The 19,820-nt window shown below is 39.4% G+C and overlaps 2 protein-coding genes across 2 annotated transcripts in view; one reads left to right on the forward strand and one right to left on the reverse strand.

Annotated features, from left to right (window-relative positions):
- Positions 1-19,820, reverse strand: part of LOC122811495 (protein FAM71B-like) — a 703,144-nt gene that overhangs the window by 665,087 nt on the left and 18,237 nt on the right. The gene's annotated exons all lie outside the window — the stretch shown is intronic.
- Positions 16,214-19,820, forward strand: part of LOC122811497 (NF-kappa-B-activating protein-like) — a 561,457-nt gene continuing 557,850 nt past the window's right edge. Inside the window, 2 exon segments of the mRNA XM_044083373.1 lie at positions 16,214-16,386; positions 16,388-16,582. Of these exon segments, the coding sequence (XP_043939308.1) occupies positions 16,214-16,386; positions 16,388-16,582 (368 nt within the window).

A 19,820-nucleotide genomic window follows, 5' to 3' on the forward strand; every position in this document is an offset into this window, starting at 1 on the left:
CATTTACATAAAAAAAAAAATTCATACCTCAAGATTGGTTAAGCAGGATGATGCTCTTGAACTGCTCCATGTCCAACTGACCGTAGGCAAAATCCTCTAATATATCACTGCTAGCTACAAGTCCCTAACCATAAACCACTCCGCATACCTGAAGTTACTAGAATCACTTAACATTCAGCTGAACACACTGTTCATGGGTGATTTTTACTACCCTAAATAAACTGGGAAACATACATTACCACTAACATGTAGGCTCAGAGATTTCTGGACTTTTTCAGTGCAAATGTTCTGGAACAGCGGATCTGCTCTCACATTAGGGATTCAAATATCCTTGACATAGTACTCACAGACATGGGGGTACATTGCACCCATCCCAGCATAATGTCCTCATTGTTAAGATTGGTTCAGAAATCGGTCACCCTTGAAATAAATGTAATGCTGAAGAATTTTTCCAAGTGAAATTTCCTTCCATTAAGTGATAGCATAGGCAGTTTTAAAGCCTCCCCAACCCAAAAAACATGGAGGCCTATACAGGATTATACACAAATGCCGTGTACAACCACTTAAACAACTGCATAGAAATGGCAGTACCAGACCAAACTAAACCCAGGTGTAGCTGGAAACACAAGTCACCCTGGTGGACCCCTGGCATAAATAGACTATACAGGAGAAGGAAGAAATCCCTATCTAAAAGTAAGAGGGAAGTTGTACAACAGAGAAGAGAAATCCCTCATTAGTCTCTGTGGCAAATCAGGAAACTAGTTAAGTTTTCAAAAGCTGAAAATGAGACTAAAAATAGCCTTCCAAGCAAAGGATAACCATAAAACATTTTTAGTTCTGTCTGAAATCTTAAGGGAAATACTCAACAATGTGCTGATTTGCCTGTAGATTGCACTACCTATACTCAGCCAGAAGAGACAACATGCCTGCCGACTGATAAATTCATCTCGGTTGTCAACCCTGGTCACTACCCTACCTATACTCAGCCAGAAGAAACAACACGCCTGCCGACTGATAAATTAATCTCGGTTGTCAACCCTGGTCACTACCCATGAAAATACCCCCCTACCATTCCTTTGCTTGTTATCATGAAAGAACAGGTCATCACTGCATTTTCTAAAGCTAGAAATACTAAATCAGTGGGCACTGACAGAATCTTGGGGTGCCTATTAAATAGCTTGATACATGACCTAGTAGACCCACTCAAATCTCTATCCACAGTTTCCAGACCGGTTTTGTCCCAGTAAAGTGGAGGACAGCAACGGTCATCCCTCTGAACAAGGGGGGGGGACCATCAATGGACCCAGGAAACTACTGATCCATAAGTATGACTAGCGTCATATGGGGTCTATATCAGATTGTCGAATGCTGACAAGTTCGAAGCACTAAACTTCGAACCTGAAAGTTCTAAATCTGACAACGTTGAATATCAAAAAGAAACAAACACTCAACACCCAAAACAACACAATAAAGCTTTATGCAGGGGGGGCAAGCCCCCCAACCCCCTGCTACTTATGTATGCCAACTCAGAGATCACACTACGGTGCAGTAAAGGGAAGTCTTCCCTTCCCGCACTCTATGGTGATCTCGTTCTATGTTTTGACATTTTTAGACTTCGAACTTTCAAGTTCGAAGTTTAGTGCTTCGAACTTGTTAGCATTCAATGTTATTATGATATAAACCCATCGTATGCAAGGCTATGGAAAGGATCATCCTAGACCTGATTAACAATGACCTAGGAAACCTCCAGACTCTAGACACAACCTAGTTTGGCTTCATCAAGGGCAGTCTGGTGGACTTCTTTCAGAAGGTCAGCAAGGCCATGGATGAGGGTAAGTCAGTGCGTACCACCTACCTTGACCTGTCCAAGGCATTTGACACACTATTCCACTTGGGTATTTTAGATTCTCAAAATTTGGCATAAAACTCTAAGTCACCAGATGGATAGCTAAATGGCTCACGGGTAGGACACAAGTTGAGAAGGGGAAATCCGCATCCAGCAAGAGACCAGTCACCAGTGGAGTACCACTGGGCTTAGTGCTGGCTCCCTCCTGTTTGGGATATACTTCCCAGATATCAAGGAAAATGTAGATGGCCTATGGCTGACCAAGTTTGCTGATGACTACAGGTTGGAGGCAGTCATTGATTCCCCAAATGATGTCGATGTCATACAGAAACGACTGCAGACTAATGATTGGTGTCAGAGCTATAGTCTAAATGCAAAGAAGTGCTTAGTAATACCCTTTTGGGAATCAAATACCCTTGAAAAGTGTAATATTGATAGCACCCCCAAGAGTGGTGAGAGATCTGGGTACTCTGATAGTAATCTGAACTTTGACTAATGTGTCAACTGTGGTGAGGAAATTCTTTTGTGTGGCTCAGCTTATAAGTAAAGGCATGGCATTCAGGTCTAAAGATGTCATAGTACCACTGTACTCAACCCTCATCAGACTAATAATCGAGTGCAATGCACCCTTTGTCATTTACCTTGCCAGGCAGCTGCAACATTTGAAGCATCCTCAGAGGTTTCTCACCAAAACAAATACATGGTGTAACCAACATGTCATATGCGGACCCATTAAAAGTCCTATCACTATATTCAGTTTCCTACCAGCTACTGAGGGATGCTCTATGCCTGACCTACAGGGCAGTCTCTGACCCAGCACTGATAGCCTAGTACCAACCTATGAACCTGTTGGCCCTAGGGCCTGTACAAGCCTAGCCATAACAATTCCCTGGCTATTTCTTCCCACAATATTTACTTCCCTGTGATAAAAATGTTGCATAGTCGCACAGCTAACAGCACGTGGGTTTACCTGTTCCAGTGATCTAAACCTGATTTCTGACATGAATAGATCATATTGGAGAGAGGTGTGTCCCAGAGATTGCCCTTCCTTCATGTGAAGCAGAGCCCTTTTCTGAGTGTCTGCAAGCATAGTCTGGACCAGTGGATGGGAAATCACAAATTCAGTCCTGGGATGGCACCTGTGTCCCTTATGAACAGAGACAGTCGGTGAAAATTGTCAAAACCCCACCTCCTGACCCTTGTTATCTTTCCATGAGGGAGAGAAAATTGGATCAAACTGGCTAGGCTTGTAAGAGCTATTGAACTGTTAGTCTAGTCTCCTATGAACTGAGAAAATACCATAGATAATTTGAGAGGATCCATGCATGGGATAAAGCATTTAGGTATTGCTTCTACCTACTAGTTGTACTGGGGTAGTTCTGGAGGTAAATGTTCCGTTTCACATTCATAGATCCAAGTTGCGAAGGTGTATAGCTAGGATGAACTTTTTTATGTGGATGGGGGAGTCTGTTTCAGAGCAGTGATAGCACATGTGATTTATACCTATTTTGTTTCATAGGTGACTACTGGGCTTACTGCCTTGAATGGCCATTTTAAGCCTAGTCAATAATCAGTGGTCAGAATCAAACCCTGTACCTTGTGTCTGTGAGATGAAGTCCTTAACCATTATGTCAGACACCCCCCTCCAATAATACACGTTTGTTAACAAGATAAGCCCACTGGACACAGTACCTTTTCAGGGGTGATCTAGAGAGCAATGTCTGGTTTAAGTGACTAGCTCAGGCTCAAACCGTAGGCAAGTGAGGGAGTTTAGATCCCTAGACTGAGCATTTTGCATTTCTGATACCATTTGACTTGCAGGTATATAGTAAATCCATCAGTATTAGATCAGAGGATGCCTTGTATGCCATACCCAGGTCACCTCTCAGTAGTATGTAGGATACCGGGTATAGTGACTGGTTTAAGTTGGGCATTCCAATTGTTGCTTGCATCTGGACAGATACAAGCCAAAGGGGACATTATATTCAGTGACTGGCCTAATTAGGGATGAGTAACAGAGGATGATGACCTTCTACATCTAGACACAATTGCTTTTTGTATAAGCTGCGTGATACTGAAGGACTTTCTAACAATGGACACATTGGTCAAAAGTTAGGTCACCTGTCTACATAAATTCCCAAATGGTGTACAAATGAGTCAACCCTTAGGAGCGTATTGTCAATGTGGTAGTTCCTTGAGGTAGATAACTTCATCCCAAAAGATAAAATAATGCATATTTTGGCATTAGGTATTTATTCTGATTAGTTCTTGCTAAATGGAATCACTTCTTTTCTGAAATTATTTTATCCAGTTTCTTGTACATATGATGGCCTGTGAAATGTTAATGACTCCCTTCCATTTGTTCCGAGAGTTATGGTGATATTTAAGTTTCTTTTAAAGAAGGGCAGTATCCATTGTTCAATCAGTTGGAAATTCATTTTTTTACATTTTTATATTAAATGGCTGTAAAGATGGCATATGTGTATATAAACTAATAGAAAAGAAAACAAAACCGTAATAAGTTTGCATTATTTTTATGCAGTATAACTGTTTCTTTTTTAGCACTTTCATTCATCCCAGTATTAAATAAATTGTTCAATTCCTGACATCCTTTAAACCTCATTCCTTCTCCTAAACAATGTTCTGTATATATTGATGTACTTGTATTCACTGCTGCAGTATTCTTATGGGACTCCCTGCTGTGGAAGCCCAAATATCTGGCCAAGCTACCAAAGACTACCTGTTTCTTTTAAAAGGTACACCAAATGTCACCCAAATGCTCCTTACATAGCCTAAGGCATAAATATGATGTTCAGAGCTACCTTAATCAGAACTTTTTTGCCATCAGTCTGAATGTATCTTTTACCATTGGTCTGTTTACCTGCATCCATTTTCTGCCAGTTGAACACATTTTCCTTCACCAGTGACTACCTATGCTTGTTTGCTGACTTCTTTTGCAGTTGCAGATAAGTTCCCCCATTGGGGATTTTGTTTTTTCTTACCTTTTTTTTGTGCTCCTTGGGGGTTAGCATCATCCAGAGAGGGTAAATGCCAGTGTGGGACACATATTCCCCATAAAGACCACCATGTTAAGTGTCTTTTTTTTTTTTTTTTTTATTGTCTAGAAGCTTCTCATGACCATAGTCTTGTTCTGTTTTTCAGCCATTTGTTCCAAAAACCTTTAGCAGTAGACTTTCTTCCCTTTCCTTGTATCTTGACAACCAGTCTCTTAAGCTTCTCACTAAAGATACAATGGAAGGAATCTCCTGCCTCGAGGGTCCACCATTAGAAAAGAAGGTGAAAAAGGTATGACCAGAATCATCCGCTGTCCACCTTTTGCCAGGTGTTTATCGCAAGGTCATTGCAAACCTGGAGGCTCGCCTGGCTGTGTTGTCAGATTTCTCTGCCATGACGGTGTTGGAGGCCAGTAAGGGTCCCACTGGCAGCACATCCGAAGAAGGTTTGTAGAGGTCCATCACGGACATTCAGGGGGAACTGCAGTTGATTTTTTTTCTGATGGGCCTAGGGGAATTCCTCCATTTTTGGTTGGGGAAGAAGTTCCTACTACAGTTCTCGATTGCTGGCCTGGGTCTGATCCTTCTCAGTTTTTTGCAGGGGACGTTCCCTTAAAAAAAAAGAGACAAGAAATTAAACCTGCTTTTTCTGCTCCTAGGGATCCACAAAGTGTGTGACAGGCCTTCACTCGGGGGCTATTTACTGCTTTAATGTGCTTAAAGTTTCCTCAAGGGGTTTCAGTACCTGCTTCCCTGGTCCTTTACTCCCCTGAAAAGACGTAGTGAACAGGATTCTTGTGAGGACAAGTGAGATTCGGATAAGGAATCCCTGAATTATTCTACTCAAATTCCTTCTTCTTTAGACTGTAGGTCAGATGAGGAGGAGGATTCTTAGTCAAGATGTTCCTTTTGAGGAACTCTCATTTGGGGACACGCTCTCTAGGATGATGGATTTTTAAGTGGGATTAGGCTTGGGTTTCTGATATCTGTAAGAGGTACTATGAGTTACTGAAGTTGGAATCCCCTAAACCTGCGGCTGTTCCTCCTGTTTTGGCTGCTTTTTCCTGAATCTCTGCCCCCTGCTGACAAGAAGCCTGACGGATGTTATAGGGTGCCTGAGGATTGTTCTTTCCTATGTAACTGTCTTGCTGCTGACCTTTCTGTTATGTCTGTAGCCTCGGAGCCATTTACGTTGCTTTTTTCGCCCTCGTTTTTGCCTTCTGACAAGGACAGCAGAACTATGGAAAGGTTGGGTAAGAAGGTTTACACTTCTGCTTTTAGGGCTATTAATTATCAGACCATTATGTCTAGGTATGTGATGGCTCTTCTTTCTCAGGCCTGTCAGCTTATTCTGATTTTCCAGACTCCTACGGTAAAACTTCTGTTTTTTCCTTGGTAGGGATTTTCTCTCAAGTCATTCATCATTTTATTAAATGTAGTTATGATGCTGCAGATGTCTTTTCTAGGGCTTCTGTTTTTGGTTCGGTGATGAAGAGGTATTCTTGACTTAGACTTCAACCTCTACCTGATGATATTATAGCTAAGTTGATGGATGCTTCTCTGGATTCTAAACTTTTGTTTGGGGAAGCTGCTGCTAGTTTGTTTAAGTACCTTCAGGATAAGGGTAAGACCTTACAGGAGCTAAAACATGCGTTTGTTTCTCTTGTGCCTAAATTTCAGAAAAAATGCCTGGCTAAGCCTGCCTTTGTTTGTAGGTGATCCTGCCCTTCTACTAAAGGTAGGAAGAGTGGCAAAAAGGGCTCCTCCTGCTAAGGCTGCACAGTTTTCAGGGACTCCAAAGCTTTCCATTCTGGACAAACCAGGTGTTGAATGACTATCCGTCTCTTCCTAGCCACATTCCTCTTGTGTTTGCCTTTCTCTTTCTCTTCCTGTTTGGCTTCAGATCACTCGTGACTCCTGGGCTCTGTTGATTATTTGTCAGGGGTACTTTATGCTGTGAAATCCCATCCTCCTTTTTATGGGCATTCCTCAGCCTCTTCAGGAACAACTTCCTTTATTCCCAAGAGGTTCTTCAAAATCTGTTGACTCAGGGTACTATTTAAGAGGTGCATGTGTCCCAAAGGGGGAAAGGGTTCTACTCCAGACTGTTTCTAGTGCCCAGAAAAGAGGGCACTTGGAGATCTATTGTAGACCTTTCTCATCTAAACCCTTTTCTAAAAGTGCCGTCCTTTCAGATGTTGTCCCCTCAGATTCTGTTTCCTTTCTTGCTCCCTCAGGCCTGTGTTATGTCTCTGGATCTCAGGGATGCTTATCTCCATATTCTAATCCATCCTCTTTTTCAGGAAGTTTTTTGTGTTTCTCTGTTGCTTCCTGGCATTTTCATTACTTTGCCCTTTCTACTGCTGCACAGTTGTTCCAAATACCTTGCTCCTGTCATTGCTTTTTGCAGGCTTCAAGGGATCCAGGTATTTACTTACTTAGACAACCTGTTGATTCAGGCATCCTCTCCAGAGGGTTCTACTTCAAAACATCAAAAACTCATAACATCTAATTTCAAAACAGCAAGACCATAAGATCGAAAATTCAACACCTGTAAAACTCATAACATTGAACCTCACAACATCAAAAACTACAAAGCAAATATAAGTAACATCCCACACACTTTTTACTACGTTTCTGGAGGGGGAGCAAGCCCTCTGCCCCCCCTGTAAATTAAATATACCAACTCTGAGATCGCACTACAGTGGGAAAATATTCCCTAACCCCACTGTATCACGATCACCATAAAGAATGTGCACATAATGTCTAAATCACTTACCTCTATGGTCTAAAAACCCATACAGAGTGGCATAATAAACACTACATGTAGATTAATAGAATAAACTCTAACATTTACATGTTTGATAATGCACTACTCAGTTGTATACATTTTCAATGTTGTGAGTTTTAGATGTTTTGAATTTTCGATCTTATGGTCTCGCTGTTTTGAAATTACATGTTATGAGTTTTCGACATTTTGAAGTGAAACCCTCCAGAGACCCTTTTGAAAAATCTTCATTTTGGTGTTTCCCTTCTTTAGAGCCTGGGGTTCACTATAAATTTTAAAAAGTTTTCTGTGACTCCTTCTCATGATTATGTTTTTGAGAGCTCTGTGTTTCATGGCATCCACCATTCCAATGCTCCCTCTGGCCAAACTTCACATGATAAAGTTTCAGTGGTTTCTGAAGGCACTGTGGCTCCAACATGCACATCCTCTAGACTTTTTATAGTTCTTCTTCTTGTCTCAAGCATGAACTTCACTGGTGGATTCAGAAGTTGTCTGTGAATACAGGGATCCCTTTTCATTGCCCGTCTTCCCTGTCAGGAATGGTTCACAGATGCTTCAGACACGGGGTGGGAGGCAACATTTGGCTCCCTAAAAGTACAGGCATTGTGGTCACCTCGTCAGCACAAGGAGCACATCAGTGTCAAAGAGATGAGAGTTGTTGTTCTGACTCTTCAGGCCTTTCATCCTCTTTTCTGTCTAGGGCTTCTCAAGGTGTTCACAGACAATACCACAGTAATGTGGTATATCCACAGACAGGGAGGAACGAGATCTTATCTTCTTTGCCAGTTGGCACTTCTGGTATGGGATCTTGCTGTCAAGTATCAAGCGACTCTTTAGGCAGTTTATTTCCCTTATGGTCAGAACATCATGGCAGACACTCTGAGCGGGTCCTTAACTCAGTCCCATGAATGGCTACTTCACAGGGATGTGTTTACTCAAGTAGATCTTTTGCCTCCCCTCTCAACAGACAACTTTTTTTGTTTTTTGCCAGAGTCCCAGGTCCTCTGGTGTGGAAGGTGGATGTCCTGTCATTTTTCTTTGAAGGGGATGTTTTGGAATGAGAGGGAAGGGAATCCAAAAATAAAGTCCTGTTCATCAACAATCAATTCAAAAATCTTGTTGGGGACTTCCTTTTGGCTGCAACAGCACTGGTTCCCTCTACTTCTGCATTTGGCTGGGGGCAGTCATCACAAGTTACCTCACGGGGTAGATCTAATCACACAAGACAAGGGATCTCTCATCCATCCCCAACTATCCACTCTTCAACTGACACTCTTGACAGTTTAGGATTTTGATTTCTCACAGGCACCTTTATTTTTTTCTGAGGACGTGCTGCAAGTTCTGCAGGAGGCCAGGAAGCCTACTACTAGGAAGTCCTACTTATGCAAATGGAAGAGGTTTTCTATTTGTGGTCTCTCTTGTAACCGCGACCCACTTTCTGTGAATATTCCTTTGGTTCTCTCTTACCTGCGTGAGTTTCTCAATGCTGGTTTGGCCAATTCTTCTATTAAGGCCCACTTATTAGCCATCTCTGCTTGTCTGCCTTTTTCTTCTCCTTTAGCTTCTAGATTTGAGGTTAAATTTCTTAAAGGTGTGTTTAATATTAGACCTCCCAGGAAGCCTGTTCCTCCTCCCTGGGATCTTAATTTTGTTTTGGAGACGTTGACTCAGGTTCTTTTTGAACATGGTGCTTCAGTTCCCTTGCTGCATTGTTCCTGGAAGACTGTTCTTTTGTTAGCTTTTACTTCTGCCAGACTGGTGTCGGAGTTGCAGACCCTGGTGTCTGAGTTGCAGACCCTTAAGGCTTGTCCTCCTTTTTTGAACTTTCATGAGTATAGGGTGTCCTTGCGCACTAACCTTTCTTTTATGCCTAAGGTGGTTAATGAACTATCACTGAATCAGTCTGTTAATCTGCCTACTTTTCCCCCCTAACACTGAGAGGGTGCTGCATACTTTGGATGTCCATGGGCAACTTAGGGTTAATTTGGATCAAACTAAGGCTATTAGGAAATCTGATCAGTTATTTGTTTCTTTTCATTCTAGCTCTTTGGGACTTGCTGTATCCAAGCAAACTATTTTTTTCTTGGATTTCTAAGGCTATTTCCTTTTGTTGCACTTTTCGTAGAAGAGCCTTCCTCCTTCAGGGAAGGCTGATTCTACTAGAGCTGTGGCTTCTTTCGGTGCTTTTTTCAAGGGCTTACATACTAATCCTGTTCTTGAAGGAGCTTCTGTGCATACCTTTACCAAGCACTACAAACTGGACGGTATCTCTAGAGCTAGGGCTGATTTTGCTAGTGCCTTTCTTCACGGCTTTTTAAGGGGCTGTTCTGCACGTTTCCTCTTGAGCTTTGGCACTCTCCCATCTGTTAAGAATACTGCAGCAGTGCATGTAAGGACGTAGTATAGCTGTGTAAAATCTTACCATAATAGTAGAAGTCCTTGCCTTCACTGCTGCATTATTCACTCCTTCCCTCCATCTCCGTAGTCTTTGCCTTCCTGGATGTTCAGGTTACCACCTAGGTTTCTTGGACTGTGTTCCTATTGGGGCAATCAATTCAGATTATGGTAGGCCTGAATGTCACCTTTAATCCCTATGCTACGCAAGGAGCATTTGGATGACATTTGGAGTACCTTTTAAAAGCTGCAAGTAATCTTTGGTAGACTGGCTGGACATTCTATTAAGAATACTGAAGCAGTGAAGGCAAGGACATCTACCATTATGGTTAGATTTTGCACAACTGTACTTTCTCACAGAATCAGTTAATGTATGCAGTTTGCTTCTTCCCTCTTCTAAAGGTCACACCTCCATTTCTTTTATCTCCTTGCAATATTCAGTGCTTAAAATACAGTTGGTTTAGATTTTGTTTTCAGTTTTCTAGTAATTGCTTTTTTGGCAGCAAGTAGCATGATTGAAGATTAATGTTGAAAGTAAAACCTTGCACGAACAAGAACTAATGTAATTGCCTTTTGTAACCAATGTTAAACGATGCTTCCAAAACAGCAAAAAAACGATGGCAGCACCAGGAAATGACGTTCAAGATTTAATCCACAAGTTTAAGACAATATTTCAAGTAAAATACAAGCCAAAAGTAAGTGCTTTCGTCTTCTGCAATGGAGACTTCTTCAGACTAATGGCTTACACTTAAACAAAACCTTTTTAAATACTAAAATAGCAGTCAATTGAACTTAATTGACAGTTAATCATTAAAAGCTGAATGAGCAGTTTTAAAACAGTCAGCCTAATGCTGACAAATACCTCTAACTAAAATCCCTAATGCTTCAGTCCCTTCCTTTTTAAATACATAATAAATTCTTCTCTGTTAAGTCCTGTGGGAAAACATGCATTTAATCTAACCTGCCAGCAGTATTCCAACCACCCTAATTCTTCTTCTACATTAATACTTTTAACATTAGGATGCACTGAATCTATTACCAAACACTTAAAATTAATTTTACATCTATTTTCCACATAATGCTTACCCATAGCATTTTTTACATCACCCTTACCAATAGCATAGTGGTGTTCATAGATTCTCCTATACAATTCTCTTTTTTTTTTGTTTTGCCTACATAAAAGGAGCTACATTATACACATATTAATACATAAACAACATTTTTAGATCTACATGTGAATCTACCTGGGACTTCTACTAAAGTTTTCCCAAGTGTAATTTTGTGACTTTCGATGTATATATATTGACAATTACAATTGAAGCAGTTTACCATTCCTTTCCTTTCTTCCACAGCCTTATTTTTATTTAACTTCTTTTGAAAAAAGTATTTAAAAATTTTTGCTCTTTTTTGTACAAATTTTGGTTCATCTCCTAATTTCTTTATAATTTCACTATTTCCTTTGATCCAATGATGTTTGTTTTTTTGGGGATTAATCACATTTTATTTAAGGTATCCTTTGTAAGGTGGGCATTATGACAAAGTGAGAGCAGTAATGGGCAGCCAATATTGCAGTTTAAGAATTTCCTTGTAAAAGTTTTTCTTACTATGGGGACCAGATCCCAAAACACCTGCTCTCCGTAATCTTTTTGGAATCAAGGCCAAACTTAATTGTATAGTTTATTTTTTCTACAGTTTGTTCTGCAGCTTCAAAGATAAGGTTGGATCAAGCCAAAGATCTAAATATTTACATTTATTGAAGTTTTTGAAGTCTGTGTCCCATTAGATATAGCAGTATAATCCTATTTTTTTAATCTAATTTGTGCCAAAGAACATATAGACTATAACTGCTTTAAAATGTCTGGACTCTCAATGCTGAGTCTGGAATGTGGTGACTGACTGAAAATCTGGACTAAAATATATGAAGACCAAGATTGCCATTTCTCAGAATATTCCCTTTTATCTGAGATGTGCTGGTATCGGCGTTAGTATAGGTTTGAGGAATGCAGGAGGTTTGCCCCATATTTGCAGGGGTGCTGGTAGAAGTGCTCCCCAATGAAAAACAAGATTCAAGGAGAAAAGCGATGTTTGACATTCACTCTTCTCCTGTATTTCTCTCTTGTAGAGAGCCATTTAGACTATTTTATTGATATTATTTAAGAGCTTTTAGTTGACGTAGTTCCAAAGATATTTGAAGTCCTTTTGTAAATATGTTTGAATACTGATAAGAGTTATATCCAGTCATAAACACTGATGTTATCAGCATATATGTTACATTAGAAGAATGAAAAATATTATTGCTAACATTTGTAAAGAGGAAAAAGAGAATTTGTCCTAAAGTTGAACCTTGTGGTACACCTGAATGTCAGTATTCCTCAAGTAGACAGCCAATTACCCCATATAACATAGAATTGTTTAACAATTACCTTACCAACAGGAAAATTAATAACATTAACTCCAAATTTGTTTGCTTGCAGTTTTTGCTTAAAGAGATGGTAGGACACAGCTTCAAATGCCATTTTGCCTGCTTTCCCTTTTCCATACAGGATTAGAGTGCATCCACTACAGTATAGATAGCAGTTAAAGTACTTTGCCCCTTCCTGATTGTGTTGTGAATCTGTTTAACATACAATATAAGTTGATATACTGTGCTATTTGTTAATAAATTATTTTCTCAAATTATAAGTATGGGATTCTTAACAGTGGATTGAAAGCCTTGAGGTACAGATGGGGAAGTTGGCTGAAGAAGTGGAATTCACTTTAAATGTTTTGTTTGTTTAGATGTTACACTTTCCTTGGTTTTGACTACACAAGTGTTAGGTACTCCGAGAAGATTAAAGTCATTGCATAACTGAAGAATTTATTCCATAAGGGGTAGGATTACCTTCATGCTGTGTTCATCTTCTGTCACAAAAAATATACATTGAGGGGCACAGATGACTGTGAGTGTCTCATTATCAAAATAAAGGGCGCTATTAAACAAATGCTAGGAAGAATTTGTCCAGAAGTAGTAATTCATTTGCTGCATGAGGTATATCAGTACCATTTGAGACATTTATTTTTTTTATTGGAAAAGGAAGTATCCTACTGTGTTCCTCTTTCCACCATTATTAACTGACTTTAATCCTAGGATTTTCTGTGCGTGTTTCTGCTCCTCTCTTGAACCTTTTGTGTAACCCCTCTGTCTGCTAATGTCTTAGATGGTTCTTGGATTCTTTCAACATTAGCACTTTTAGCAAAAAAAATGGCACTATGCTTTATACCTGTATTTTCCCCATCAGTGGTCTGCTCCGTAATATTCCCTTTTGGGGATTAAACCTGATCTGCCATCCTACCTTTCTGTCTTTAGAAATTATTCAAGGACAAAATTTGTTACACCTAGCTGATTTAATACAACTGCTGTCTCTCTGATCATATAACTTAACCTTTTCCTACCCTACTTCCCTGTACATAAGTTGCTCTGATTTTACTTTTCATTGTGATTCTTTCAGCATGACAACTCTGATATCCATTCTGTGTATAATTGTTGGTATATATTGTGTTTTCACAAACAAGGGTCCAAGTCCACAAACAGTAGCAAACTAGTTTATTCATCAACGACAGAATGAGCGTATTCGTCTTGAATAACAAGACTTCATCAGATATCTCCACATGATTTTACTATTTATACCATATGCCATTAGATCCAATTGAATCTAATTAAAATTTAAAGCCATATAGTGCCTTGAAAGTACAAACTCGCATACTGACATTGTATATTGTGCTCTCATATCATATCTAATATCATTATTTCCAACACTTACGTGTTTTATAATGTCGTGCTATGTTATTTCAAAGGTTATCCAGAAATGATAAATTCAAGACGAAAGTGCTCATTCTGTCATTGATGAATAAACTAGTTTGCTAATGTTTGTGGACTTGGACCTCTGTATGTGATATTGCAGTTTCTACAATTATTTTACTTTTACTATATATTGTGTTTTGTCAGCCACTCCTGTATGTAACATCACATATCTACTGTCTTTTAACCCTCAAGATGTTCATTTTACATGTTGTGTTTTGATATTGACTCTCTCTAATCTTTTTTTTTTTACATTGTGTTTACCCATGGGCTGAGATGGAAGCAGGACTGTTCAGATCAGTGCTCTACCAGGGTTAACAAAATCAAAATAAATGTAAACATCCCCACTTTCAGTGGCCTTCTCACGCACTTGCTACATTCACGGACAGTTTCTGTGCTCACCTATCTGCTTCCATTCAGGCATTGGTCCCCATCAGACACACATGTAGTGCTTAGTTCAGGAGTAAACTCCTGTGGTGGAAGTATAGACAAACTATACAATAAAAGGAAGAAAGTTACTGCTTGCAAGAATAAACAAAGTATCCCTACCTGTGCAAGTGAATTCAAATCTATAAACAAAGAACTTAGAAGCAAAATCAAATTCTCTAAATGTAAGTATGAACTGAAAATTTTTACCTATGTAAGTAACAACCAGAAGGCCATTTAAAACTATGACAGAAACCTTAGAAACAGTATCCCTCATTGTACTGAGCTAATACATAAGATTAATACATACTTTTCTCCAGCGGACATAGCCAACATACTAGCTGATAAATTTAGCTCTACCTTTATTCCCTTCTGTACCAAATTTTCTGTGCATACTAATGTGCACACGGTGCCTGCTGTCACCTTTGGAGCAAGCCCTGAGGACATTTTCCAAGGCCAAGAAGACTAGCTCCATTGGTCTGGGCAGTGTGCCAGATTGCTTTCTTGCAAGCACGAAACACAGCCTTCTAGAGTCATGCCTGAGGTGTACTGGATAACTGCTGTTGTTTTCTCACTCCACATGGAGGTCCCACCGCTGACCTTGCTAATTAGAGACCTATAAGCCTGTCCAGCCTTGTCTGTAAGCCATTGGCGTGTATCATTATAGATCATATTAACAACATCATCAGCAGCCTAAAGTCCCTTTATCCAAAGCAGTGTGGGGTTGTTAAGGGAAGATCCTACCTTCTAAATATAGTGGATGACTTTGAACAGTTCACTGATGCACTGGATTCAAACAAATCGATGTACACTACTTGCCTTGACTTGGCAAGGGCCTTTGACACTGTACTACATTCTGGCATCATAGACAAACTAATCAAAGTAAATCCAAGCCCCCTAATGCTCTGGAAAAAACTGTCACTGACAAAACCCAGTCTTTTCAGAAAGGGTTGTCATTAGTGACACCCCTCAATGATCATTTCTTAGGACAGTTATGTTAGATATATACTTCCCTGATGTCAAGGCCATTGTTAAGGCCCTTAGGCTCACCAAGATTGCCAATGACATCAATTGTGAAGCTGTCGTTAACTGTCCACCTGGCTCCCAGATTCTCCAGGGTAGTCTAACAGATATAAATAAATGTTGCCAGTACTGCTGCATTAAGCTGAATTCCAGGAAATGTAGTATAGTGTCCTCTGGCAAGCATGGACACCCATGCAGTAACTATATAGATAACACCCCCTTACTTGATAATGAGCTGACCTGTGACTAGTATGTATTTCTGTCATTAGGAAGTCCTTTTATCTAGACAGTCAGATTACTGGGGTTACATCTTCTAGGTCAAAGGAAGTTACCCCTATCTTTTTCTCCCTCTCTTTGGTTTTGTCAGAGTACTCTGGTGTCCTCCTATGTCCCCAAAACATGCTGATGTATTGTCAGTTCTACAGTGACCAAGCGTACTATGTTTACTTTTAGCCTTGTGATATGGGTCATAGCAGAAAGGGGTCTATGAAGAACCAGATCATGCAACTGGTTGACCAGCAAACGTTTAATTTAGAAAGTTAAAGTTGTAAGTGACAATTTCTGGAATCAAATGTAGGTTTGTATATTGCAGCTTATATTGTTATCCACTAAAATGTACTACCATCCATATTTAAGAGTAAAAGTGCTGACACAGGAAGGGAAAATTGAAGCTAGTTGGGAGAGGGATAGTTGGACAGATGGAAATATTGAAAATGGTGAACTGGAGTAGAAGTGGCAGGCTGGCAGGAATGCAGGAATTTTAGAAGTCATTGAGCAAACATTTGCAGTACCATTGACTCACAGTTTATTGTTTTGATTTTTTTTTTTTTTTTAACCCTAGAAGTTTGGACAGTTGCCACCATAATATGTTTATTTCCTGAAAGATGCCTCCGGTTCACAAATCAAGGAGCCGCAGTCCTGAACCAGTAAATGGTTCAGAAAGAAAACGACACAGAAGTAGCAGCAGTAGTAGTAGTTGTGACAGTCAATCCTGGAGCCCACCAACTAAATCTTTTAAAAGCCGCAGATCCCCATCCACAGAAAAGAGAGAGAAGAGAGCAATCCAAATCCAGAGAAAGTTCTAGAGATCAGAATGGATTTATGCACCAAAATGGAACTCGACATGCTCGATCAAGATCAAGGGATCGAACAAGTAGATCTCATCATGGATATTATGATAAAACTAGACCTGAACACTATGAGAAGGAAATGGAAGAACTGCTTCGACAAAGACAAGAAGCTTTCAATGCAAGGTTTATACACAGCATGACTATTTTGTTTTTACACAACAGTTTGTCTTGTTAACTGACTTTCTTATATTGTGGGATGCTGAGAGATAGAAGTCCAAATTGCCTAGTTCTCATTATTAAATGGGGCCTTTGTTTTAGAATGACCTCATCAGAATATGATCGTAGGCCATTTTAATTCTTGCTGCACTAGGCATTTTTTTCTGCTACATATTTTTCACTTTCATGTGTTTGACATTCATAGTTACTGCTTTGATCATTTTCCTAAGAATGGCAGATTTTGCTAGCAGTTCGCCTCCTTTTTTCTGTATTTTAATGTAGGGAGCCAAAAAAGTAAATTAAATTACAGCTGACTCTCAGTTGCCAGCAGCTCCTCCTTGTTCACAGGGTCTATTAGAAACACTTTAGTCCCCCAGCTGGTTGATGAATAATGAACATTTCTGTATGTACATTTTGCAGGTCACCATAGCATTTACTAAGCTCACATTCAGTGTTGCTTTAAGTTGAGCTGCGTGTATGTTCTGAGTAGAACTGTCATTTGGCTATTCTGTGCTCAGCCCTCATTTTACCCACCAAGTTAGTTGCCTTATCATGCTACTAAATGCGTAGAGCATAACACAGTATTTGTGATTCACTGGATTTGTCATGTTTCCTGTTTAACATTTTGAAAAACACTACTTCACATTTGGGAAGTGAAGTCTGACAGCTCTGCATGGCAAAATACTTAGTATTAGTTTATGCATGTGGTTATAAGTGCATACTGAGGCTGTGTACCTTGGCATGTAGTGTGTTGGAAATTGCATTAATCAGTCTGTCTGTACTTGGCGCAGTAGCGCATATAAAGGCAGAAGGGAGTTGGGGAATTACATGCTAAATACTGAGCAACCCTTGAGCAGTGATGCGTATTCAAGCAAGTTTTGTGTGTGTGTGTGTGTGTGTGTGTGTGTGTGTGTGTGTGTGTGTGTGTACGTGTTTGATGTGCTTGCATATGTATTATTTATTTGTTAATCGAGTAGACAGTCTTTGTATAATTTTCTCTAGATCTTCTCTCTTGTTGAAGTTGTAAACTCGATGACTTCACAAGGAAGTGAAGCAGTTTTCTGTAGTACAGTGTGCATGAAGGAACTCTGTATTGTGGCATTCTTTATCGATATGCAGTGTAAATTAGACTGGCACAGCAGTCGTAAGGAAAAAAGAACAGTAATGATAATATGATGTTTATCCAGAAGTGTTTCTGCACCTTCTTTACTTCATTAGTCTTTGCACACCTTTCCAGGTACCACTTTGCCTTAATATCCCATGGTGATGTGTATATTATCTATATGCACACTACTGGACAAGCATCTGCCTACCTCTCACCTGTCTGTAGTAACCCCACACGGTCATACTCAGTGTAAGCAAACCACTGATGATATCCATCATGTACACTTTTATTTGTTCTTGGGCTGTCTTAATAAGTACACTTACAGCTAAGATTTTTTGTAAGCAGCTGAATATAAATAAAACTGTAGCTAAATTGTGGTCTTAGACAGATTATCAGAAATTAAATTGACGTAGTTCATAGTTAACCCACACCAGTATCACTGTGACAGCTTGTTGTCTCAGTGGTTAAGAGATTTGATTCAGAGCTCCCAGATTCTTGGATCAGTTCTGAACTCAGTTTATTTTCTGTGCAGAGATTGTATAATCTTCCCATGTCTGCACAGTTTTTTTTCCAGGTACTCCAGTTTCCACCTACCTTCAAGAAAAAATGCCTGCTTGAGTGGATAGTCAGAGCTCCACCTTACCAGTGTGCTAACCCTAACCCCAGCCCTGTAAATGACATTACACAAAATCTTTTCCCTTACACTACCACTCATAAGGCACTTAAGACGCACTTTCCATGCAGTAGCACACTCGCACAACACTTAGAATATCTCCTTGCCTAGCCCTTCCTCTAACCCTATCCCACAAACACTCGCACATGCACACCCACCCCAATGCTGAAACTTTTTGAATTTGAATGTCTCAAAGTCTTGGCATTAACACACACACAACCACTTAGCTTAGCCAGTAGCACATTTTACAGTATGTAAAAGTTGACATTCAACAAACTCTCCTGTTGGCATAAGTAATGTTTGTTGTAAAAACACTGCAGTGCATTGTGTCGACCAGCTCAGCATTCGACAGAATGATAAAACTCAAACTGCTACAACGTTCCAGCCAAGAGAAAAGTGTTCCTGCTGTGGGTAAAAGATAAATAAACTACGCAAAGACACAGGAACACAGCGGCTTAATTCTTCTAAATATGTCCGTTGCATAAAATATATTCAGCTCATCCAAAAGAACAATGGCTCCACAGAATGTAAAAAGGGGAACGTTCTTTATTGTAAGATCAGTAAGCGCTTTCACCCATGAAGGGCTTCATCAGACTGTACAAATTAGTTAAAAGGCACAGCCCTTAAATAGTCAGAGCAATTAAGATTAAACAATTAAAGTTCAATAATAGAATATTTTAAACTGTAAAATAACTATTCAAAGACTTAGTGGTAGGGTGCCAACATGCTTGAAACAGCGTTATAGCATACAATAGTTCTATATAATATTTGTGAAAAAATAACATAACATACCTCTGTATATCTAATATTGGTTTAAACATTGTTTATAACCTTTTTTACTTTCTTTCAATAATTGCAGTGCTTTCCTTGAGCCACCAGATGGTGTTGTATCTTAATAGATGTAATATATTTCTCAGCTAAGAGTTGGCACACAATCATTTTCAACTAACGCTTAATATGAAAAAATATATTATAATTAACTTAGAGATACATACGAATAAATATATAATATAATATATCAAATTTAAAGGTTTCAAAGTTATTAAAAAAGTAATGAACAATGTTAAGTTCGTGGAAAGGTACAGTATATGAGGCATGAATATACATCATTAAAAACTATAATTCTAAGCCCCGTTACATCTCAGTCCTAATAAAAAGAATAACCATGAGTTGACATTAAAAATCTTAAGAGTGAAAAAATATTACATATATATACAGTAATTGTCAATGTTTTAAAGCTCTACCTAACCTCCTTTTCTTGAGGAAGGGATAGATGTTAATTTTGTCATTCAGACCTGGAGGGTGGTCAGATTTGCATCGAATGATCCATCTGGTTTCATATTCTAAAGTAAGTGTCTCCACATCCCCTCCTCTTAGCGTGTGAGTGATGCTTTGTATAACAAAAAATGTGAAAGTATGCCCACTCC

The sequence above is a fragment of the Protopterus annectens genome, chromosome 9.part0, assembly GCF_019279795.1.
Source record: "Protopterus annectens isolate FY-2018-M chromosome 9.part0, PAN1.0, whole genome shotgun sequence".
Classification (NCBI taxonomy): Eukaryota; Metazoa; Chordata; order Ceratodontiformes; family Protopteridae; genus Protopterus; species Protopterus annectens.